This window comes from Copadichromis virginalis, linkage group LG16 (assembly GCF_057382275.1).
Source record: "Copadichromis virginalis isolate Kocher_CV1m ecotype Utaka linkage group LG16, C_Virginalis_male_GT1.1, whole genome shotgun sequence".
Classification (NCBI taxonomy): Eukaryota; Metazoa; Chordata; class Actinopteri; order Cichliformes; family Cichlidae; genus Copadichromis; species Copadichromis virginalis.
Window position 1 is genome coordinate 41,402,983 of NC_140633.1, and position 25,539 is coordinate 41,428,521.

General features: G+C 45.4%; 2 protein-coding genes and 1 long non-coding RNA gene across 6 annotated transcripts in view; all 3 read left to right on the forward strand.

The window, feature by feature from the left end:
• Nucleotides 1-446, forward strand: part of LOC146691434 (uncharacterized) — a 5,431-nt gene extending 4,985 nt beyond the window's left edge. The window contains exon 2 of the long non-coding RNA XR_014915596.1: nt 1-446. This exon is cut by the window's left edge and continues 197 nt beyond it. This is a non-coding gene — a long non-coding RNA (uncharacterized LOC146691434).
• A 647-nt stretch (nt 447-1,093) lies between these two features.
• LOC146691435 (activin receptor type-2A-like) lies at nt 1,094-10,837 on the forward strand. Of its 4 annotated transcripts, none has more exons than XM_085434874.1 (12): nt 1,094-1,927; nt 2,321-2,540; nt 3,195-3,313; nt 3,433-3,587; nt 4,161-4,184; nt 4,482-4,625; nt 5,636-5,779; nt 5,978-6,111; nt 6,220-6,334; nt 7,039-7,177; nt 7,494-7,624; nt 7,752-10,837. In XM_085434874.1, exons 1-12 carry the CDS (start codon nt 1,873-1,875, stop codon nt 7,965-7,967), a joined length of 1,596 nt encoding a protein of 531 aa, XP_085291000.1. In that variant the 5' UTR covers nt 1,094-1,872; the 3' UTR covers nt 7,968-10,837. The 4 variants fall into 4 exon arrangements, with proteins under 4 accessions (XP_085291000.1, XP_085291002.1, XP_085291001.1 ...); XM_085434875.1 differs by having other exon boundaries at nt 1,095-1,927; nt 7,776-10,837; XM_085434876.1 differs by lacking the exon at nt 4,161-4,184.
• Nucleotides 10,838-11,872: 1,035 nt separating this feature from the next.
• The window catches only part of LOC146691436 (kinesin heavy chain-like), a 54,557-nt gene continuing 40,890 nt past the window's right edge, over nt 11,873-25,539 (forward strand). Inside the window, exons 1-4 of the mRNA XM_085434878.1 lie at nt 11,873-12,165; nt 24,894-24,981; nt 25,071-25,144; nt 25,230-25,334. Of these exons, the coding sequence (XP_085291004.1) occupies nt 12,034-12,165; nt 24,894-24,981; nt 25,071-25,144; nt 25,230-25,334 (399 nt within the window). The 5' untranslated portion in view covers nt 11,873-12,033. The remainder of the gene's footprint in view (nt 12,166-24,893; nt 24,982-25,070; nt 25,145-25,229; nt 25,335-25,539) is intronic.

Here is a 25,539-nt window from a genome sequence, read left to right on the forward strand (position 1 = left end):
TGAGGAAATTTGGTATGTCGGCCAAGATCCTCAGCTGGTTCTACAGCTGTATTGTGGAGAGCATCCTGACCAGCTGCATCACTGCATGGTACAGCAGCACTACTGCTATGGACTGCAAACGCCTGCAGAGAGTGATAACAACTGCAGAGAAGATCATCAGGACCCCGGTGCCCTCTCTGCAGAGCTTCTACCATCGCACAGTCCAGAGGAGAGCTGCCTCCATCCTCAAAGACCCCACACACCCCCAACACGGACTGTTCACACTTCTGCCCTCAAGACAAAGGTTTAGAAGTGTGAAATCCAGAACATCTCGACTCAACAACTCCTTCTTCCCCACTGCCATCAGACTCTTGAACAGCTGACCTATTTTAACAGTAATAATATTTTTTGTACATCAGGTCATCTCACATATTGCTCTTTTGCACATAAATCTATTTAATACTTCAGATGTTTTCTCCATTTATTTATTCATGCTATTTGTATTTTAGCTATTTGTACATATTAACCAGTCTGCGTGTGGACAGCAGACAAAAAAATTTCATTGTACAGAGTAATGCATTTTCTTGCACACATGACAACAAACGCTTTGAATCCTTGAATTAGATGAATTTGGTGTTAGAAGTGAAGAAGCTTCTTGGATGAAAAGTGAAATGTCTTCAAGATGTTAAAGAAGACCAGACGTTTTTCTTTCCAAGCTCCTTAGACTACCATGACCTGGATTACTGAGGACCTACATGATGTTAGTTCAGTCACTAACTGCTGTTTCCACCACCAAGTGACGAAACAAGTTTAAAGTATAAATCTCAAAGGCCAGAAAGTTTATAAAGCATTTTTAGATTTTTTAGGTTTTATTTGGATTATAGTACAAAAAAAATTAATAAAAAATAGTTTTACTGAATTTTGATTGGTTTATGGAGGTTTCTTTCCGCTTTTATTTTTCTCCATTTTTCTGACAGCCCACCAACCTCTTTTCAGTGGGCGGGGCTTTTCCCTCATTCCATGGGCTCTACACACAAACACGGCTAATCATTGGTGAATAAATGGGGCTCCGGATTGTTCTAGGCATCCTATTGGTTTTTGCAGGTGCCCGTCAGATGATCGTGTACGCTGTGACAGGTGACTTTGGAAAACTGTGAAAAAAACAAGCTGATCGCAGCGTAGCCGCCATCTTCCTCCTGCTGTCGGCCTCAGAGTGTGGAGTGGAAGTAATACGGAGACTAGGTGAGGGGGAGGCGGACAGGTCGGCTGTACGCTGTGAGCCAGTCCGGGATCGTTCACACGGCGCTTCCTCCCGCTGAGCGAACAGACGGGACGCGGATGCGGTTTGAGGTTTTCCTCCTCGGAGCTAAGCTAAAGGGTAGCCGGGCCAGCTAGCATCCGTGTGACCGAGCAGTGATAATCAGAGGCGGGCTGAGGCTACACCTCCGCCCGGCTCTCTGCGGGGAGGTGAGTTTGATCCAGGGTCACAGCACGGCTGAGGCTTCGCGGAGAATGGTGCAGGGGTCCAAGGTGAACTGTGCTTCATGGCCGGAGGTTCGCTGATGGAGTTACTCCAGATCAGTCCTCTGATTGATAACCTGTCAGTTCGTCGATAAACCGATTTCTGCAGCATAAACCTTTACAGCACCGCTCCAACCCTGCGAGCAGCCTGTACTGGTCCTCAGGTCCGGATCTCCTGACAGCGCACCATGTCTCAGGGCCTGCCCAGCTCCTGGGACCCTCTTCCCGAGTGCTCTCACGGGGCGTCCCGGTGAACGGACCGCAACCGCTGCTTGGACTGGGACATGGTTCCGGTGCCCGGAGTCCTGTTGTCAGTCAGAGGGAGCGTAATCCCGGATTAGGATTGAAACTAGGATTTATCTGAGCAGCACCATGGGATCCGCCACCAGGCTGGCCTTCAGCGTCCTCCTAATCACCTGCTCCTCAGGTGAGCACACCTGGCTCTAACATCATCACCACAGACACAATCAATTAGAAACCAGAGTGTAATTCTGATGTCACAGGAAACAAGCCCCAGTAAATAACTCTGAGCTGCTTTGATCCTAATCCAGGCTCAGAGCTAAGATAGGCTAGAGCAGTCAGCTGTGTGTCAGTGATGCTGTCTGCTCACTGAAACGCCCCAGGGCAGCTATCCAGCAGCTTTATTTCAATGGTGTATATCATATATAGGTGATCTTCAACCACAGGTCACCTCAAACCTCCTGCAGAAAACCTGCTGATCAGATATTGGTCAGTTATTGATTAGCTCTTGAGCTGACAGGAAACAGCTGATCTGTACCTGTTTCAGTCACTCTCACGATGCTGTATGCTTCCTCCTCAGGTGCAATCCTGGGCCACACTCAGACTCAGACCTGTGTGCTGTACAGCTACAGCTCCTCCTCCTCCTCAGTGGAGGGCCGAGGGAACATCAGCGGCGTGGAGATCTGCTCCGGGCAGAAGGATAAGCGGCAGCACTGCTTCGCCACCTGGAGGAACACCTCCGGTCAGGTGACCGTGGTCAAACAGGGCTGCTGGCTTGACGACCCTAGCTGCTATGACAGGTAGGTGGGGCCAGAGAGGTCATGCTCAGGTAACAACAGGAAGTAAAGGAGCGCTTCTGTGGTTCAACAGGAGGATAGCAGAGTTTAGACCTGATCGGTTTATTGATTGATGATGCTCCCAGACCTGAACCTGACTTTGTTCGAGTATAGAGTGGTGATTTTATAAGTCCCCTCAGGGCAGGTGTGTTCAGGTGTATGTCTACCTGTAGTTGAATTGGTTTGCCCACGTGTTGCTGTAGGTTCACTCGGAGGACCAGAGTGATTTCAGGAGAAGAAGAGCTAGCTCACACTCACACACTCCGAATTAGTTAGATAGCACTAAGAACTTAGAAAAGTGTTTGTGTGAATGAGCGAGTTGTATAAAGCGCTTTGAGTGCTCAGAGTAGAAAAGCGCTATATAAGAACCAGTCCATTTACCATTACCTGTCACCAGTCACCCCATGTATCAATCAGAGCAATTGATCAGTTTTCATATGTGAACTGAGAGGTGCTGTAAAAGCTCACCTGTGTGAGCTCATGTGTGAGGTCACTTGAGAGTTCAGTGATAAAGCTGAAAGACATTAGTGCGTGTGAGGAGGAGACATCGGGGGGGGGGGTTACTTGAGTGTGGTGACCTCACCTGTGCATCAGCTCATCTGTGCTGTTTCCTGATAGGTGGGAGTGTGTCGAGAGGAAGGAGTCCCCTGACGTCTTTTTCTGCTGCTGTGAGGGAAGTCTGTGCAACCAGAAGTTCTTCTACCTGCCCAACAGCAACCACACGCCGCCGCTGCCCCGTACGTACCTGCTCATCTCGCACCTTATTCTGAAAATCTTTGATGTTAAAACGGAACCTTATAGTGAAAAGCCTCCTGTACTTCATGTTGTAACCTCTTTTCCGTGTGTGTTTCCATAGCGACAAATATCCCACTCACACTGCGACCCCCGGTGGTCACCGCGCTGATGTATTCGCTGCTCCCCATCATGGCCGTTGCCATCATCGTCCTGCTGTCCTTTTGGATGTACCGACACCACAAACTGGCCTACCCACCTGTGCTGGTGCCCACACAGGTGAGACCTTCTGTGAGGAGTGGGTCATGTGACAGTCAGGTGACTTCCTGCTCTGAGTTTAAAAAATGAGGAACAAACTTTTACAATAAATGCTTCATAACAGCTTTAATCAGCTGTCTGTTCTACAGGAAGTCCCAGCAGCAAGTGAACAAACTCGTTCCAGGTAAACACTGAAGCCAGGTGTACTGATCAGGTGTTTGTCCTGACACGTTCCTGCTGCTTAGTCCAATCAGGAAGTCAGGAACACCGTCAGGTTGACGTTCAAAATAAAAGACCTGAAGCACTCGCAGGGTGATCAGGAAAAACACTGTTTCCATGGTAACAGCACACAGAGCTGGTGTTTGTTGTAGTTTTTAACAGCATCATCAACTCTGTCACGTGACTGTGTCATGTGACATGGATGCTCTTTTTGTTACCTGTGTCTTCACCTCTGGGGTGGGAGGGGCTAAGACACGAGGAGGCGGTGACACATAGCTGGAGTAGTGAGGCAATGCAGATGTTTCAGAGGGAGGCTGTGAGTTAGCTCCACCTCTTCCTGTCTGTGTGACTCTGAGCTGTTTCTTTGCCTCTCAGCACGCCTTTCACATCATGGTCGAGGTAAGGAGACCCACTGAGCGTGCTCTGACACCACCCGCCTTGTGTTCTCCCACTTTGGGTCTCTGAGCACCTTTATGTTTTGTGTCACATGATGTCTGCACGTCCCGCTCCTTCCTTGCCCTGCATGACTGTGTCAGCACGCCACACCGCCCATCTTTAGGCCAGCCCACTCTCATGGTTCTGTCACTCTGTGTTTTTAATGTACACATGTCCATGTGGGTGTGGCCCGACAGCCCTGACAAGATGTTCTTTATTTTCCTGTATCCTCTGTCTCTGATCTCCACCTGTCTCCCCCAGGAGACCGGCCCCCTGCCCCCCTCCCCCGTCCTGGGACAGAAGCCTCTGCAGTTGCTGGAGCTGAAAGCCAGGGGGCGCTTTGGCTGCGTGTGGAAGGCTCAGCTGCTCAGTGAACACGTCGCCGTCAAGATCTTCCCTGCCCAGGTCAGTGTGTGTGCCGTTAATCTTAGTGTGATATTGTTAATACAAGTAGCCCATTTACTACACAAGTGCTTACAAGCACTTTGGCAAAACGCTTGGCTGTGAGAGGAGCATCAGAGCGTTGGTCTTCACGGCTCTTCTAACATCCAGACACTGATGACCTTCATACAGCTGAGCACCAGCAGTCACATGACTGAAGCACAAACATGTACGCACAGCTCGCACTGCTCATTTAACAAGAACAACAAACGGGTCAGATGTGAGAATGATTTTGTTTATTGTCGTAGAAACAGAATAAATGTTAAAAACATTATCTGATCCTTTGTGTGAAGTCTTCATGAGCAGCTGCGCCAGATGTTTCTGCTCCATATACATGAGCACATCTGCGTGAGGGAATAATGATGAGCGGAATATTCGTTTCCAAACACAGTGACAGCGCTCCAGTGAGACGTGAAAGTTAAATACAACGATCCAGTTTTGATCAAACAGATTTTCTCTAAAACACTGAAATAAGCCAAACATGATGTTTAACCTCCACTGAGTGGCCAAAGCCTGGGGAGATTTAAAAATGATGTGGCAGGAGTCAGGGAGAATAAGCCTCGACCTTTTGGTCAGGTGACACCTGGCGAGGCAAACTGGCCGTTCGCCCAGAGGGAGGTGATGTTTGGAAATATCCGTATCTACATTCTCGCCTGAAACGTCTTAAGAGTTACTTTGTGTCACAGAAACGGGCACATTTCAAACTTCTCTCACAGTTTTAGCCGCTCTCCTCCACCACGGCCACTTTTGAGTTTCAGTTCAGTTTTATTTCCACAGCACCAAATCACAACACCAGTCGCTTCGAGGAGCTTCATATTGTAAAGTAGATTCTACAATAACACATATTTTCAGATGAAATGCAACCTAACCCTTTGAATTGATGTCTCACAAGAGCACATGTTGAGAAATTACCTCTGTGTGAGGTCACAGTTGGGCCACGCCCCTGACTACTCTGACCTCTGACCTGTGCTCAGGAGCGTCAGTCTTGGCAGAACGAGTTTGAGATCTTTAGCCTGAGCGGGATGAGACACGAGAACCTGCTGCAGTTCCTCGGCGCTGAGAAGAGAGGCAGCGAGCTGGAAACGGAGCTGTGGCTTGTCACCGCCTACCATCACAAGGTAACAGTGACCCCCGCAGGCTGGAGGTGGAACTGCAGAACACTCCTAAAACTCCATTAGAACCTGGAAGAACGTGGAGCGTAGACGAGTTGGAGCGGGTTCAGTTTGTGAATGTGTGGACAGAAGACTGAGTCACTCTAACAAATTTGACCTCTGACCCTCAGTCTTCACTCTGTGTTCTCCATGACGTGTTTTCAGGGTTCCTTGACTGACCATCTTAAAGCCAACGTTCTCTCCTGGTCTGAACTGTGTCGGATCGCTCAGTCTATGTCCCGAGGCCTGGCCTACCTGCACGAAGACATACCTGCATACAAACCCGCCATCGCACACAGGTACGAGCGTACAGGCGCACACACACACACACACACACACACACACACACACACACACACACACACACACACACACACACCTGCCTGACAGCTCTGTGTGTTTTTCAGGGACTTCAAGAGTAAGAACGTCCTGCTTAAGTCCGACCTGACTGCCTGCATCGCCGACTTTGGCCTCGCTCTCAGGTTTGAGGCGGGAAAGTCTCCAGGTGACGCTCATGGACAGGTGTGTCCACCTGAGCTACGCCTCTGTCACGCTTTGTCATTACAGCAGTGACAGTGTAACAGTCAGTGGAAACAGAAATATCTAAGAGTGTTTAGCAAATGCATGATGGAGTTCCAGGTACACTGAGGTCCAGGTGAGGACAGTCTGGGTTAGGAAGAAGCAAATAGCTCCATCTGGTGGCTGATGGGTAAATATTCAAGGATGTTTGATAAAAGAAGAATAATTAGTGCTGGGATGTTGAGCTGGCCTGATTGCAGCTGTGCACAGCAGGGGAGGCGTAGCTGAACGGAGCAGTGTCCAGAGTGTGGGGAACCAAAGAGAGAAATGAGAGCAGAGCGGCCAATCAGAGGGTTTGAGGAGGTGAAGCTGCAGAGCGGATGGTGTGATAAACTCACTGCGTTTACATATTAGTAGCAGCTTTGAGGTTGGCTCTAAATGAGCTGTGTTTATTTACCGGTCACAGCTCTGTCTCCACAGTAATGACATCATTTAGATGCTGTTGTGTTATTACAGAGGTTTAAAATATGTGTGAGGACCTGCCATGAGGTCAGAGGGGGCGGGGCTTCAGATAAGTGCTGCGTAACAAGTTCAAACTTTATTGATATCAGTGATGTTATCCATGTCCCCTCCACCAGCTCCTCTGCTCTTTGTAGTTGTGTCATATCACCTCAGTAAACAGCTGATCTGGTTCCTGTCTGTGTCAGGTGGGGACCAGGAGGTACATGGCCCCAGAGGTCCTGGAGGGCGCCATCAACTTCCAGAGAGACTCCTTCCTGAGGATCGACATGTACGCTGTGGGGCTGGTGCTGTGGGAGCTCGCATCACGCTGCAAAGCTGCTGACGGTATGAAACGCCAGAAGGTCACCTGACTCACCAGGTCAGCACGTCAAAATTTAACAACAGCCCCGGCCTAGGCCTGGCCAGGGTCACGCCTGGTTGGTTGTTAAAGTTTGACCTGCTTACAAAGAATGGTTATGTGACATGTGAAGAAACTGACATGAACATGTCGTTGTGGTCGGTGGAGGCCAACGCCGCCGTCCTGTGTTTACGTCTTCACCTGCTGTGTGTGTGTGTGTGTGTGTGTGTGTGTGTGTGTGTGTGTGTGGCAAAGTGAAGACTGTCATTGACTGATCCGCACACCTGGTTTTCTGTGGTTCAGGTCCAGTAGATGAGTACCTGCTGCCCTTTGAGGAGGAGGCGGGTCAGCATCCGTCTCTGGAGGACATGCAGGAGGTGGTCGTCTACAAGAAGCTCAGGCCCACAATCAGAGAGTGCTGGCAGAAGCACGCCGTGAGTCACTACGCACAATGCACCAGCACATTACCCACAGCCGATGCATTTGTTTGAAGCATCAGGATGACCTCACCGCTGGTGTAGTTTATAAAGAAACAAGTGCTATGTTTGACCTCTGATCCAGGTCTCCTCTCTGCCCCCCCGGCAGGGTCTGGCTCTCCTCTGTGAGACGATGGAGGAGTGCTGGGATCATGAGGCGGAGGCGCGGCTGTCAGCGGGCTGCGTGGAGGAGCGCGTCGTGCAGATGCAGCAGTCGAGCGTCACGGCCCACGAGGAGATTGTCACGGTCGTCACCATGGTGACCAACGTGGACTACCCGCCCAAAGAGTCAAGCTTATGATCAATCAGAGCAGGGCAGGGACGCCAAAATAAAAGACTTCATGTAGGATGGAGAGTACAGATGTCAGAATAAAATAACAAAGCCTGTGACTGTGCTACAGGTGTACAGGCTCGTGCAGGTAAGCACAGCTGATTGGGTCATCAGCAGGAAGTCTGATCAGGAACAGAGACAAACTTTATTCATTTTTTCACCTCCTGGAGCTGACAATCGCGTCCGCCATGAACCTTTTCACCTCCGATGACCTAGTCTCTCAGTCCTCGCCGCCAAGAGGTCGGTCTGACCTTCTGGTTCGTCTCGGGGTCAAACTCAGTTCTAGTAAAGCTGCTACATGTGGTCTCACTGAGTCAGTCAGGTGAGGACATCAGGAAACAATCATGTGATCAGATGTATTGATTATCGGAGAATAAAAACATCAATCGGTTTTACAGGAACACAAACAGAGCCGTATTTTTTATTTTCAAACACTAATTTCCTGTGTGAGTGTGTGAGAGAGAGACATGTAAGCTGACCTCTGACCTCAGCATTGTTTACTGATCCTGAGTTCTTCATAAGACGTGCATGCTGTGGAGACCATGCTTCTGTGTGATGCCATCTGAGTAGGCGGGGTCAGACTTAGGAGTCTCTTAGAGAAACAGGAAGTCATTTGATCATCAGGACAGGCTTTGATTGGTTGGTTATTTAGCAGCTGAACTCTTTGGGTGTCACCTTAAGCTGAGCAGCTGGAGGTCAAAGGTCAGCAGGACTGTTTTAACCTCAGATGATGCCGATGATGTCAGCGAACACATCACTAAACCTGTGCTGCATTCAGAGCGTCTGTTTTCTGACTGCTGAATCTGTTCAGATGAGAACATGTTGCGTTCAGGTCCCTGTGCAAATCGAGGATCGGGTTTCCTGATTGGTTTCAAATATCCTGACATCAGGCTCAGGTCACGTGATCATTGTTCTGAACTCAATCGGGTAATCCAGACTTTCTCAATCAGCTCTAAGCATGGTTAGGAAGGAGGCGGAGTCAGAAGCATGGACAGATGTGCTGACAGCAGGTATATGAGGATCAAACACCTGCAGACAGAGCAGCAGGGACTGATGGAGCTGATGGCACTATCACACTCTGACATCACTGCTGTGAGTGATGTCATCAGTTCACAGGTGCCGTTACTGTAGCTGCACGCCTGACGGATCAAACACACCTGAGAGTGAAGTCGGTCTACAAACTTCAGTTAACTTTAAAGTCTGCATCAACAAAGTAATGCTTTACTGTACTCAAAATTACTGAATTACTCTAAATTCAGTAATTTGTTGTTTGTTCTGTTGTTTGTGTGCCACAAAGGCTCTTCGGTTCTTTGCAGATAGAAAGGAAACAAACAGGTTTGTTTTTTTTCTTCCTGCTACAATCATCTGATTTCAGTTGGTGTGTGGAAGGACGAGAATGGTGGAGCGGTCTACAGCGATCGATAGATATGGATGTGACCTTTATTTTTATTGCACAAAAGAAGAGAGCAACCGTAAAGTGCAGTACTGTGTCCAGGACAAACAGCTGCAAACATCTGGGCAGACATGTTCATCTGGATGTTTTCAGTGGGAGAAACTTTACATCAGATGACTACAGGTTTCCAACCTTATTAACAAAATCACAGAAACCAAACAACCTCCGACTAAACGGATGGCACAACACGGAAAAGCTCAAGGAACTAACCTCCCAGCCCATTGTTCAGTGGTGCTAGTGTCAGTCATCATACAAATGTCATGTTTATAAGGTGGGAAACCTGCAGTCAGCTGAGACTGAAGATGTTACCTGGCTGATGATGAAAGGTCCAGATGAACAGAATCCACTTTTTGAGATTACTGCTTTGTCTTTTATTGGCTCAGGGGTTCACGTGTGAAGAGTTGGGGGTTTGATACCTGGTGTTAGTGTGGTCCTGGTCCTGAGACTGGAAGGTTGAACCAGGAAGTGTGTGTGCTGCAAGTCCTGTGCTGAGCCAATGGCAATAAAGGAACAGCTGCACTGTGATTCAAATGCTTTTTAGAGCAGCAGCGTGCTGTGTGAAACACTGCCCCCTGCTGGTAAACCCCAAAATGAAAGCAGTGGTGATGGCAGCAGCCTGACTGCCTGTGGGGTTTGATCAAAGAGGAGGAATTGTGTCTGTAGGTTCTCAGTCCTCCAGGTCAAGGTGATCTAAGGAAACGACTGGATGTATTTCTGATTCCTGAAGATGTTTCACAGACTGAAGCTTCTTCAGTTCTAAAACCAGATGGTGGAGCGTCGCAGGTATTTAACCCATAGTGGGAGTTGTACCTTTTTGACCCACTGCTGACCATGTGTCTCATCACATCAGCCAAGGTGTGAAAAAGGCTCGGAAGTGAATTTCTTCACTGTATCCTGTTTATCCCACAAACCTAACAGTGAATCATGTTCTGCTGCAGAAGAAGAAACCAGAACATTTAACTGTGTGGTCATCATTATTATTATTATTATTATTATTATTATTATTATTATTGATGCTGTTGTTGTACAGTCTGTGATGTAAGAGAGTTTGATCTGTTTATGAAAATCATCATGTCCTCTGATTGGTCATCAGTCGTCCAACCTCTTCTGATTGTTTATGTTTTGAAGCAGTCTGAGATCATCACTCAGTAGTAATCGAGGTGACGACGGGAACATCATGTTCAATCTCCGAGCACGCTCAGATTAGAGGTGTTTTGATGCGTAGCGTGGGCGATGTAGCTCGACCTCCTTCAGTCAGAGGATGAACTGGAGACGAATGACGAGTGGAACGTAGATCAGTGGATATACTGATCACAGGCACACATGTTTCTTCTGTTTTCAGATATTTGCCAACTAAATTAAATTTGAATTAAAATTTATATGTTGATATATGTTAACCCTCATTCTGCCAGCATATTTAGCATACCGAGTATTGACGCCTTTCTGGGGACTCAAAACTAATTTACTGTGAAATTTAATATGTTCTAATAAAATGTCCACCCATCCATCCAGATGTTACTAACAACATGTGCTGGGTAGGTCTGCCTACTTAAATATAATGTAATCTTTATTCCATTTTAAACAGAAAACAGCTGATACAGGGGTGTGTCATACTGAATTTATGGTTAGAAAGTAAAAAACTGTCCTAATTGAGTATTTCTACACAGTGGTGTTAATACCGTTACTCCAGGAGCGTAACCGAATACTTCTAGAGATCAGATCATCAATGACCCTGAGCATACTCTGATTTATCGGGTTAATTATTTATTCTAATCATGAAGTTGTCAGAAAATTCTGATTTTTGAAACGGGAATGTTTCTCAAGCCTTCTGAAAATCCACCAATCCTCTTCTGCTTGTCCTCGTCAGGGTCTCGGGGGCGGGAACTGGAGGCTAGCCCAGCTTCCATAGGGCAAGAGGCAGGTACGGTCTGTCACAGGGTCACACAGAGAGAGGGAGAGAGAGAGACAACCATTTGCACTCATATTCACACCTATGGCTAATTTAGAATCACCCCACTAACGACACCTGTTACACAACTGTGGGAGAAGCACCTGGAGAGAACCTGCACACTCCACAACAAAGGCCCCGCCCAGGTGGGGGCCAAACCGCCATCCTGTTCCTCTTATGAGGCAGCAGTGCTAACCACTGTTCCACCTTATCACACATTTATTTCTAAATTAATAAACTTTGTTCTATTCACTTATTTTAAAAACCCTTCTGACGAATAAAAAAAAAAAGTATAAATGTTTATATGAGTTTTATTTTGTATCAATTTTGTTTTTCAGGGGAAAAGTCGATGAAGTCTTAAAGAGCCTAAAACGTCATGAGTCAAATATGACCCATTGGCTTTAACCCGAACTAAATCATGTTCACGCTGGATGTGAAGGAGGACTTCATGTCCCATGGTTCTTTGCGGCTCGGTGGTCCAGGGTGGACCTGTGAGAGGTGGAGCCTTCAGCCTCCTGATGGAGAAGCAGTAACCGGAGATCGCAGCCTCTGAGCGGACCGTGTGGACCCGAACCAGAGCCGAGCCTCCCGGTTTGTGTGTGTTTCCGCGTGCGTGTCGGTGCTTCTTGTCGGTGATGGAGGCGGCGGAGGGTGGCGTGTGCGGGGTGAAGGTGATGTGTCGCTTCAGGCCGCTGAACGAGGCGGAGCGGAACCGCGGAGACAAAAACATCCCGAAATTTAACGGAGAGGACACCGTGGTGGTGTCGGTGAGTACGCGCGCGCGCGCTCACACACACACACACCGTGGCGGTGTGTGTGTGTGTTGTTTAGTGTGCAAACAAACCTGCTGTGTGTAACTGCAGAACCACTGCACGCTGCTCCTCCTTAAATCAATCAGTGCATTGTTTGCATTGATCAATCAGGAGCAGCTGCTTCAAAGCAGGAGAGTCAAACATGTTCACTGCAGTTCTATTTATACAGCGCCAAATCACAGCAACAGTCGCCTCAAGGTAGATCCTACAATAATAACAGTCATATGACCCCCTATGAGCAAGCACTTTGGTGACAGTGGGAAGGAAAAACTCCCTTTTAACAGGAAGAAACCTCCGACAGAACCAGGCTCAGGGAGGGTGAGAGAAGGAAGACAGGATAAAGACATGTTGTGGATGAGAGACAGAGATTAATAACAGATACGATTCAATGCAGAGAGGACTATTAACACATAGGCTTTTTCCCAATTCAGGGTTTGCATCCTTTGGAGGATAAGGCCTTCACTGTAGACCGAGAAGGCCGGAAGTGCGATGCTTGTGAAATAGGATGTCTAGCTTCCATTGCACTGCTCATGTTGCCTAGCAACCATGATAATAACTGCTGGAAACATTTCATCTGGCATTGTTTGACAGAAATGAAGGACAAATTTCTTTTGTTCATCTGTTTGTTTTACATGAGCTCTGTTTGATTTGATAAGTATCTGAGGCTGAAACCACAGGACTGTAAAAACATGATTGTTGGGCTTCATTTCTGTACTGAACAGTTGTTTGACGATTAGCTAATACATAACAATTAGCTAATGTTGTTCATGACACTAAAGTCACTTCACTGGTAATGTAAATGTAATATGGCCAATATTAAAGTTATTATTATATTAATCATTATTAGTTATTACCAGTGTTGGGCAAGTTACTTTGAAAAAGTAATTAATTATAGTTACTAGTTACTTCATCAAAAATGTAACTGAGTTAGTAGCTGAGTTACTTTTCCTAGTAATTAATGACTTTTAGAATCTTGTAACTATTGCATTACTTAAAAAAAAGTTTAACCCTCTGGGGTCCAGGGTATAATTGGCCGTTTTTGACTACTTTTAATTTTACATATACACTTAATTTTAAGTTTTCATTTTGACATACTGTATTAACACAATTGATCAAAAATCAGACAAAAAACATACAATCCGAGTAGAAAAAGTATAAAGTATATAAAAGTATTTGTTACTGTAACAACCACGATGAATCATATTTCATAACTTTAAATGCAAATATAAATTGTCAATTTTAAAATCATACACTGTAAAAAGAATAACCCTATTCAAATTTAAAAAAATGATGTCCAATTGTCACATCCAAAATATTTGACTTCATAGAATCCAAATTGAGTCACTTGATATGACCTGATACTTTTATGTTGATATAAACAATATTACTAGACTTGGCTGAAACTTTAAATTTTGCATTGATCCAAATTGATTTTTTTTACATAGAACCATATTTTAATTATTGAACCAAGCTAATATATTGAAATTTAACCAACCTAATGTATTCACATCGAACCAAATTAACATGAACTAATATGTTTGTGTTGAAGCCAGGTAATTGATTTACATATATTCAAACTATATTTTTTACATTTCATTTCAGTTCAAAAATGCTCTGCATTTCCTATAAAAAACAAGACAGTTGGCCAACCAATTATTTCAAAATTATTTATTGTTCCAAACCATTTTGACTATAATCAATAGAGAGGATTAGTAATATACAGAATTAGTGCTACGGCAGAAATTATTAGAGAAATGTTTGTTTTATAAAACCTGCAATCTTTTTAGAACTGGTATAAAACCTGCAACCTGTCTAAAACTGGCATAAAACCATTATAAAAACTCTTTTTAAACCAATTTGCAAGTACTCAAAAATGTTTATATGTGCACTGTGCCTGTACAATGTAAAAAAAAAAATCTACACATGTATCAATGAAATCAACTTAAATCTCCCTTTCAAATGGGTGTTCTTATAATTTTTGAATGTAGAATACCACTGCAGGCCAACCAAGTAAAAAAACCAAGCACACATGCACATGCATGTGCACATACACATGCACACATGCATGCAAACACACTACTGTGCAGTGTTAAGTTCACAATTAAGTTTGCGAATCTTAGAGGTCATCTTGTTAAAGTCAAGCTCCATCATAATCTTTTGAAGAGCCTCAAAGGTGAACCTGAATCCTCGTGGATATTCCATATTAAGAGCATAACAGAGTCCAAAGACCATTGCCACTCCAGCTGCCACAGAAGGCAACTCATTCAGGACTTCCACACCATCAATGATTATCCCGATGTCTTGAGGCTGATGTAGGAGGCTTGAGTTGTCCCTGAAGACGAAGAGTGCCATGGTGGTACTCTGCAGCTCTTCCTCAGCTTCATCTTTCTGGGATATCTTGAGGTAAAATATGGAACAAAATGTACAAGTGAAGAACTGAAGTCTGGCACACCTGATAAATCTTTGACCATAATAAACTACTATTTTGATAGTTGTTTGGTCACAGACTATTAGAACAATTATTTGACTAATCAGATTGTGAATTGCATAATCATTAAATTAAATCAATGGTGGAACATTTTCATAAATGTTCCACAAAGCCCAAGAAAAAAAAGAAAACAATACAGAACCCTAAGATATTAACTTGATGAGTTGATTAATCGTTGCTGTCCTACATTAATCACTGCATTTAATAGCAGAGTTGTCAAATTTACATCAAGAGACTGCATCCCATGTAGAGACAGAACAGATATGGACATACCATGTATTCTTTTATCAAGGTTCAAGGTTCAAGGTTCTTTATTTGTTACATGCATAGTTATACAAGTATAACACACAGTGAAATGTAACCTGACACGCTCCTCGACATGTGCAAAAAAATTGGGGGGGGGGGGGGTGTAGAGGAAGAACATTATATATATATGTGTGTGTGTGTATATATATATATATATATATATAGATAGATAGATAGATAGATAGATAGATAGATATAGATATATATAGGCCTGAACCCCCTCAGTGAGATCATTAACAAGACTGGCTACGGATACCGACTACGGAACGGAGCAGTTGTCAAGTCAAGTCAAGTCAACTTTATTTGTCAATTCTGCCACATGTACAGGACATACACAGAATAGAAATTGCGTTACTCTCAAACCCTAGTGATTAGAAAAATGCAAATAAAATAATTAAAAAGTAAAAATTTAAATAAATACAATACAATTTTACGTATAACAAAAAAAAGCTATGCAATATACAATATACAATATTCAAGTAAGAAGGCATAGTGGTGCAAAATAGGCAAATAGTGCAAATGGGGATTTAGTAGTGTACGGTAAGAGATAGTGTAACAACAAAGTCTTATGAGGTCCAATGCTTAAGCAGTCCAATGCTCCACAAAGTGACTGGAGCAGGCCAGTGAGTGCGTCAGAGAGTGAGTGTGTGTGTGTGTGTGACAGAGTTCAGTGAGACCGTGGTGGAGAAGAGGGGAGAGGGGGGCAGAATCGGGAGGGAGTTTAGCTTCCTGACAGCCTGATGGATGAAGCTGTCCTTCAGTCTGCTGGTCCTGGCCTGGAGACTCCGCAGTCTCCTCCCTGACGGCAGCAGCTTGAAGAAGCTTTGCATTGGGTGCGTGGGATCAGCCGCTATGCAAAGGGCTTTTTTAGTGAGACGGGTGCTGTAAATGTCCTGGAGGGAGGGGAGAGAGACACCAATGATCCTCTCTGCAGCTCTCACTATGCGTTGGAGGGTTCTATGGCAGGACGCATTGCAGGCTCCAAACCACACAGTGATGCAGCTCGACAGGATGCTCTCGATGGTGCCTCTGTAGAAAGTGTACATGATGGGGGCTGGAGCTCCTGCTCTTCTTAGTTTGCGGAGAAAGAAGAGACGCTGCTGTGATTTCTTGGCCAGTGCTGTGGTGTTGTACGTCCAGGAGAGATCCTCTGTGATGTGCACACCCAAGAACTTGGTGCTGCTCACTCTCTCCACAGACGCTCCGTCAATGGTCAGAGGAGCATGTTGGGTGTGCATTCTCCTGAAGTCCACAACAATCTCCTTCGTCTTCTCCACATTCAGAGAGAGATTGTTGTCAGCACACCACGTGGCCAGGCGTCTCACCTCACTTCTGTAGTCGGTCTCATCCCTGTTGCTAATGAGACCCACCACCGTTGTGTCGTCCGCAAACTTGATGAAGAGGTTGGAGCTGTGTGATGGAGTGCAGTCATGGGTCAGCAGAGTGAAGAGGAGGGGGCTCAGCACACATCCCTGCGGGGCCCCCGTGTTTAAAATGATGGTGCTGGATGTATTACTGCCGACCCGTACTGCTTGAGGTCTTCCGGTGAGGAAATCCAACAGCCAGTTGCACAGTGAGGTGTTGAGCCCCAGCTGGACCAGTTTTTGAGTGAGCTGTTGGGGGATTATAGTGTTGAATGCTGAACTGAAGTCTATGAACAGCATTCGAACATATGAATCTTTTTTGTCCAGGTGTGTGAGTGCTGAGTGGAGTGCAGTGGAGATGGCATCATCGGTTGAGCGATTGGGCCGATACGCAAACTGGAAGGGGTCCAGGGAGGGGGGCAGGACAGTCTTGATGTGCTGCATGACTAGTCGTTCGAAGCACTTCATCAGGATGGGAGTAAGTGCAACAGGACGGTAGTCATTAAAGCAGGAGGGAGATGACTTTTTTGGAACCGGAATGATTGTGGTGGCTTTAAAACATGTGGGGACGACAGCCTGGATGAGTGATATGTTGAAGATGTCTGTGAAGACATCAGTGAGTTCCACTGCACAGTCTCTCAGTGCACGACCAGGAATGTTGTCAGGACCCGGAGCTTTACGTGCATTGATCCTGCTGAGGGATCTCCTCACGCTGTCCGGGGACAGAGTCATCACCTGGTCACCAGGAGGGGGTGGGGTCTTCTGTGCAGTGGTGCTGTTTCGGACTTCAAAGCGAGCAAAGAAAGTGTTCAGCTCGTTCAGCAGGGGGATAGTACTGTCACAAGTCTGTGGTGGGGGCTTGTAATCTGTGATGGTCTGAATGCCCCGCCACAGGCTCCGTGAGTCTCTGCTGTCTTTGAAGTGATGGGATATTTTCCTGGAGTACTGTCTCTTAGCCTCTCTGATGCCACGGGAAAGGTTGGCCCTAGCTGTCCTCAGGCTCGCCTCGTCTCCATCTCTGAAGGCAACATTCCGAGCTTTCAGCAGCCTGTAGACCTCTCCTGTCATCCATGGTTTTTGATTGGCCCGGACAGTTATGGTTTTCGTGACTGTTACATCCTCAATGCACTTGTTGATGTAGGCTGTAACAGTCTCTGCGTACTCCTGGAGGTCAGTGGTGTTGTTGTAGGTGGCAGCCTGCTTAAACATGTTCCAGTCTGTGGTGTTAAAGCAGTCCTGTAAAGCCTCTGAAGACCCTTCTGGCCACACTTGTATCTGCTTACGAACCGGTTTGGTGGCTTTAACGAGCGGTCTGTAGGCAGGCATTAGCATGACAGTGATGTGGTCTGAGGCGCCGAGGTGGGGGAGGGGAAAAGCTTTGTAAGCTCCTCTCTGGGTGGTGTAAACAAAGTCCAGTGTGTTATTTCCCCTTGTTGGAAAGTCTATGTGTTGTTGTATTTTTGGAAACACGCACTTTAAGTCTGCATGATTGAAATCCCCAGCCAGGATGAGAAAAGCATCAGGATGGGCTGTCTGCTGCTCACTGATGTGCTGGTACAGTTCATTCAGTGCCTCGCTCCTGTTGTTGACATTGGAGGAGGGAGGGATATACACAGCGCACAGTAGTATGGCTGTATATTCCCTCGGTAGATAGAATGGCCGGCACTTAATAACCATAAACTCCAGCACTGGTGAGCAGTGTTTCCAGACCGCAACAGCATCGCGACACCAGGCGTCATTGATGTAAACACAAAGTCCTCCCCCGCGGGTCTTACCTCCCGCGACGATGACTCTGTCAGCACGGTAGCATGTTAGCTGGTCGAGCTGAATGGCGCGGTCCGGGACACTGTCGCTAAGCCATGTTTCCGTGAACACAAAAGCACAGCAGTCCTTTACATTCCTTTGAGATGAACGTAGCAGTCGGATGTCGTCCAGTTTATTTTCTAGCGAGCGTACGTTGGCCAGAACGATAGAGGGGATGGCGGGTTTGTGTGGGCTAGCCGCTAGCCTAGCTCGGATGCCACCGCGCTTACCCCTCTTCTGCTTCCTCTCACACCGCTTGTCAGCCACCTCCTGTACATGGATGACATCAAGCTGTATGCCAAGAGTGAACGAGACATCGATTCACTGATCCACACTACCAGGCTATACAGCAATGACATTGGAATGTCGTTCGGACTGGAGAAGTGTAGTCGGATGGTAACAAAGAGAGGGAAGGTAGTCAGAACTGAGGGGATTGAACTACCAGAAGGCAACATTGCAGACATAGAGGACAGTTACAAGTACTTGGGAATCCCGCAGGCGAATGGGAACCATGAAGAGGCCGCTAGAAAAGCTGCAACCACCAAGTACCTGCAGAGGGTCAGGCAAGTCCTGAGGAGTCAGCTGAATGGTAAGAACAAGATCCGGGCCATCAACACGTACGCCCTGCCCGTGATCAGGTACCCTGCTGGGGTAATAGGCTGGCCAAAGGAGGAGATAGAAGCCACTGACATAAAGACAAGAAAGCTCCTTACCATGCATGGAGGGTTTCACCCCAAGTCCAGCACCCTGAAGCTGTACGCTAAGCGGAAGGAAGGGGGCCGGGGACTGGTGAGTGTCAGCACCACAGTCCAGGATGAGACAACGAACATCCAAGAATACATTGGGAAGATGGCCCCAACTGACCGAGTGCTCAGTGAATACCTCAGGCAGCAGAAACCCAAGAAAGAGGAGGGAGACGAGGAACCATCATGGAAGGACAGGCCCCTGCACGGTATGTACCACCGGCAGATAGAGGAGGTGGCTGATATCCAGAAATCCTACCAGTGGCTGGACAAAGCTGGACTGAAAGACAGCACAGAGGCACTAATCATGGCAGCACAAGAACAAGCTCTGAGCACAAGATCCATAGAGGCTGGGGTCTATCACACCAGGCAAGACCCCAGGTGCAGGCTGTGTAAAGATGCCCCAGAGACAATCCAGCACATAACAGCAGGGTGCAAGATGCTAGCAGGCAAGGCATACATGGAACGCCATAACCAAGTGGCCGGCATAGTGTACAGGAACATCTGTGCCGAGTATAACCTGGAAGTCCCGAGGTCAAAATGGGAGATGCCCCCAAGGGTGGTGGAGAATGGCCGAGCTAAGATCCTGTGGGACTTCCAGATACAGACGGACAAAATGGTGGTGGCTAACCAACCGGACATAGTGGTGGTAGACAAACAGAAGAAGACGGCCGTAGTGATCGATGTAGCGGTTCCGAATGACAGCAATATCAGGAAGAAGGAACACGAGAAGCTGGAGAAATACCAAGGGCTCAGAGAAGAGCTCGAGAGGATGTGAAGGGTGAAGGTAACGGTGGTCCCCGTGGTAATCGGAGCACTAGGTGCGGTGACTCCCAAGCTAGGCGAGTGGCTCCAGCAGATCCCGGGAACAACATCGGAGATCTCTGTCCAGAAGAGCGCAGTCCTGGGAACAGCTAAGATACTGCGCAGGACCCTCAAGCTCCCAGGCCTCTGGTAGAGGACCCGAGCTTGAAGGATAAACCGCCCGCAGGGGCGTGCTGGGTGTGATATATATATATATATTAGTATAGACATTAGGTGAATGTGCAGTAGTAGCAGCAAGCAGGTGAATTCTGTACATTAATATGAATAGACATCTGACAATTCCTCAACACGTTCTCCAAGGTAGATAATGAGAGATTTAAGTATACACTCCATCCTAATGTCAGCATCAGCATCCTGCAGGAACAGTTAAAATTGTTACTTTGCAATATGGAGAGTATGCTGCGTGAGAGGAATTTTTTTTCACCTCTCTATCCTCATGAGGTGACTAATGCCCCTTTTCCACCGACAAATCGGCACGGTGCGCTTGAGAGCAGTTCAGTTTAGCGCGGATGAACTCGCTTGTTGCGGTGGAAACATAAAGCGGATGGATGTAACTGGGAACAGGGGCGAACCCATCTGGCTATGAAAAGTCGCGCGCAAAACTCTTTGTCCGCAACGTCACAGCCCGAAGAACAACAACAATCGCGATATATGTGTGTTTTTGTACTTTGCTCTGTCTGTGGTTCATTTTGATTGGTTTGATTTTTGGTTCTTGTGGAGGAAGTCGCCATGGTCCAAAGTTAATGGAGTATGGTTGCTGGGAGTATTTTTTTAAAGCCTTTTGTGGGAGCGCTTCTATATCACATCACGTGGGCACCACACACACCCGGGCCAATCAGGTGTAAAGGCGGTGGAAAAGCATCCGCAGGGGGCTAAAGTGAACTGAGCCACACCGTGTTCTGTCGGTGGAAAAGCGGCATATGCTTTCTTGTCCCTAAATAAAAGTTTATACGTATATATGTATGTATGTGTATCTGGCGAGTGAGAGTGAAAATGTGTCTCCAAAATAAATTTTGTTGTAGTTGTGCTCTGTACTTGTATAATGACAATAAATCTCTTCATTCATTCAAGAACAAAGCCCACACTTCCTTTCAACATTTTAAAAGGTCACAACCATAATCACTGACGTTACCAAAATAAAACTGTAACAGGATACAAATTCTCATTAGATACAGGGGTTAAAATGCTAACTGTCATGTTAATAGTTAATTATATACACCCTACCTGATCAAGAAACTCTAGGATTATGGCAGTTTTTGCTTTGGTTGTCCCTCCTTTCTTTCTGATTATTTTAAGTAGCTGTGGGGAGTGCTTGTCCAGCTGGACCATGAATCTGGTTAGCAGGGGAACTGCAGTAACCCGCAGAAACTCTGCATTAATCTGTACATGAGTAGACAGTGTACAATACATTTTTTTAAAGACCAACTTCCAACAAGAAAAAGTCAAAACATATATTTCCCATTTCCAAACTATGATAAAAGGCATTAGTACAAAAAAGTTATACGTCTTCCATCTGAAATAGACCTGGCCATCTTTCCAAGAGGTTCTTATTGTCAGGCTTCTTATCCACAACCTCTTTCCTCCTGAATTCGAAGGTCCTGGCCATCAACACACAGATATTTATATGAAGAGAGACAGAGACAAACGTGCGCGCACAAACACAAGCTTGTGTCTAGAAACCGCGAGCTCACCAGAAAAATTCAAACGAAGCGGAGCACGGAGTTATACTATGAACTTATGCTAGCTAGCTGTATCCACCACCGATGCATCGTGGTAACGCTAGGTAGTTAGTATACTGGTAAAAAACGGCTTTTTGCCCAACTTGCATTCCCGACTGTGATGGTCGGTTGCTGGTAACCAGTTCTAACGTCGCGCCGGATAGCTAGCTAGCTTGTAGCTAGCAGCTACAATCATGCAAAAATTGGGGGTGGCTGTCGACCCAGCTTAAATGGGGTTATTTTCTGCAATTTTGGCAATACAAATTATAAAAGCTTTTGTAACACACTTGGCTTTACTTACGTTTATTTTCAGATGAAATTAATCAAAGATGTGACACGATGTTTCCAGCGGCCATGCAGAATAAAAATGGGTCCCGGTCTATTTCTGGTTGGCGTGTTCAAGTGCAAATCACTTTGACTCAAATTAAAGATATTATCTGTTCAACATGAAAAGAAATATATGTTTTGAGAGAAATCAAAAACTTTGCGTTGTGTCCTTTGTACAGATATTTAGTTTCATCCAAATCAAAAGTGGTATTTTAAAATGCAAAAAGAAAGAGTTTCACAATCAAATCAATGATTTTATTCTGTTTTGAATGGCACTTATTAGATTGAATGAATGACTGCATGTTAGACTTTTTTCAGTGTATGCACAAGTTTTCCAAACAAAGTTATTTGCATCCATTTACCTTTTACCTTTTTTAAATAACCATTTCAAACTGTTTACAGAACAATCAGCTGTTCTTCAGTAAGATGCCACACAAATTATTTGTGCCACTCCAAAAAAATAATTTCTGTCCACTATAAAGGAGAACATCACAGCCTGATACCTGCAGGTCTGACAGCAGCAGGTGTATCACTCCTGTTTCTACCTGGAGACAGCAGTCGCCTCATTGTTCTGACACACAACACAAAACTATCCACAACACTACACACTAACTACACAAGACAACACACTAACTACACACTCAGACACAAACTTAACAACGTAGTGTATACTGTACAGTGTAGTGACGAATGCCCAGACCTCTACATTGGAGAGACCAAACAGCTACTTCATAAACGCATGGCACAACATAGAAGAGCCACCTCCACGGGACAAGACTCAGCTGTCCATCTGCATCTAAAGGTCAAAGGTCACTCTTTCCAGGATGCCAATGTTCACATTTTGGACAGAGAGGACAGATGGTTTGAAAGAGGAGTGAAAGAAGCTTCTATGTCCACTGTGAGCAACCATCTTTGAACAGAGGGCGGGGCTTATCACACCAACTGTCTGCCATCTATAATCCAATTTTGAGATCCTTCCCAGATGCCTGAACGCCCACTCACATCCTGGGCCTCTTGACCTTAGTGAGTCACATGATAGGGTGGGGCTAGGTCTTAGAACTGAAGAAGCTTCTCAGCTGAAACCTCTTCATCAAACTTAAAGAAGTCCAGCTGATTTTCTTGTCTTTTCAAGCTCCTGACGCACTGACCAACTTTTAGATTGAAATTAAATTATTCAGCAGCAGCCTGACAGAAAGTGCAGACACAGGCTGTTTACTGATGGAGCACCAACATCTGTCAAAGCTCTGAACCTTTAAAATGTTGTTTGACATCAATGACATCATTCAATCTCTAATGTGTTGACATCTGAAGAAGAAATGTAATCAGATTACCATCTGGCTGTCCACAGCTGCAAAGATGGAGACCAGATATTTTACTGTACTGATAATCAATCACACATTGATGTACTGAGGACTGATTAACTGTGATTCAGATAAATTCTCTCCCCTCTGAGCTCTGACAGAGACTTAAGTTAACCTGTCTGTTATCATGATAACTGAGACTGAATGACTCCTCTCAACCTGAAAAAGACTCAACCTGTGAAACCTGTTCCTGAAACGTTTTCAGTGAGAGGATTAAACATGTGACTGTAAACATTCCCAAATGCCCAGTGTTGTATGGTCCTGTTTTTCTCTTGTTCATAACTAAACGTGAAGCACTTTGTTGCTTTCAAATGTAGAAATAAAACCGATCATTGAAAAATCCTCAGAGACAGCTGCACTCTCTGAATTCTCTTGTTTGTTTGTTTTAGACTGAACTTTATTTAAACTAACGAGACAACAGTGAAAGGTTTGTGGTGATTTAACGAGCCCTCATTAAACTCAGACTGAACGTCTTGTTTTTGTTCTCATTACCTCCCCTGAGCCTCTGACCCTTGACCCTACTCTTTATATAAAGGTAAATCTGTTGTAGTGGTAATTCCTCCTGTTTGGCAATAACAAGATCCATTTTTTGTTTCTTCCTGCTGCTTCTCCTGCTCTGGTAAAAAAAAAACACCCATAGGCCCACCCCAGTGCATGCTGGTCCTATACCAGTCTCTTTATTTATAGAAACAAAATGGCCCTACAGCTCTTACTGACTAATTGAACAAGGTAACATCAAACAAACAAAACATTGAAACAAATATTAACCTACAAATAAACTTGTAAATAAACCCCAAAATATAAGTAAACTAACAACAAACATTAACAACAAATTTCAAAAATAATAAAAATAAAGAACAAATAGCTCCAACATCTGTTATTGTCTCGGTATTGTCTGTTTGTTTTTCTGAAGGAGAAACTGAGACAGTCATGTGACCATCAGGAGTCCCATTAAACTATAAATTCTATCAAACTTTATTTAAAATCACAGTGGAGACACTTTGTAAAAAAATAATAATTAGATTTATGTTCAGCTTTCAAGGGAGCCAAGGCCGCATTACATAAAGAAGGTCAAAGTTCAAAGATCTGAACATTAACTGATGGACGTTGAAGATCTCAGAGGGGAGCACTCACACAGAGGAGGCAGCAGAGCTGAAGGTCTGCTGTGGGGCTGGAGATGGTCTGACAGGTGCCATCTCCAGCCACCTCGTGCTGACGAGGAAAGCACGGAGGGGTTTGTAGATGTGGGACGGTCAGTGGAGGTGCCTGTGTGGACTGACCAATCAGGACAGCTCAGCAGGAGTCCAACCAGGAGGTGATCAGGGAAGCTCACTGTGACCTCAACGACCAGCGGACGGTTGGTGGTTTTGATCCCTGGTTGCTCCAGTCGCCATGCCAAATACCCTTTGGTGACATACTTACCCCGAGCTGCTCTGTGAGACCTCCATCAGAGTGTGAATGTTGTATAAATGCAGATACATAAGAAGCACTCTCTTTTTACTCCTAGTTTTGTTTGTTAAAACAGAAATCTAACAGTCCTCACTGACTTACATTGATAATCTTGGCTTCGATGTGTTAAGATGTTACTGAGAGACTGAAACATCACACCATAACACTCAGTGTCAGTGAGCAGGGTGTTTTTTATATGACCTCTTCATAGCAGGAGGAGACTGTCTGCTGACAGCATAAATCTTTTTTTTTTTCAAACAGAGGCTTTTAGTTTTTACAGTGTGTTTCCTGTGTTTCAGGGGAAGCCATATGTGTTCGACCGAGTCTTCCCCCCAACCACTGAACAAGTTCAGGTGTACGACACCTGTGCCAAGCAGATCGTCAGAGGTCAGTGCAACATATTCCATTAAAGAAGGAAAGTGACTGAGAGGAAGTGACGGCTGTAAACGGCGTTTGTTTCTTTGTTTGTGCCTCAGATGTGTTGGGAGGATATAACGGCACCATCTTTGCTTATGGTCAGACCTCCTCAGGAAAGACTCACACAATGGAGGTTGGTCTGTTGTTTTGTAGTTTATTTTCAGGTCTTTGTTTTGGTGTTATTTGAATGATTAATTAAATGATTCGTCATGTTTCAGGGGACCCTTCATGACCCTCATCAGATGGGCATCATCCCTCGTATTTCCAGAGACATCTTCGACCACATCTACTCCATGGATGAGAACCTGGAGTTCCACATCAAGGTGATTCTGCTTGTGAAACAAATATTTTTATGTTGTTTTTGTGTTTCTGTTGTCAGATCTTAGGAAAATCTAACTGTAAAAAATGATTCTTCATCTTAATTCAAAGAAATATCATCATTTGATCAGTGTAGCATCATTTAATCTCCAAAGTGTTTTTATTCTGAATCACAGTTTTTCTTTTTAGAAGACTGAACATGTTTAACGT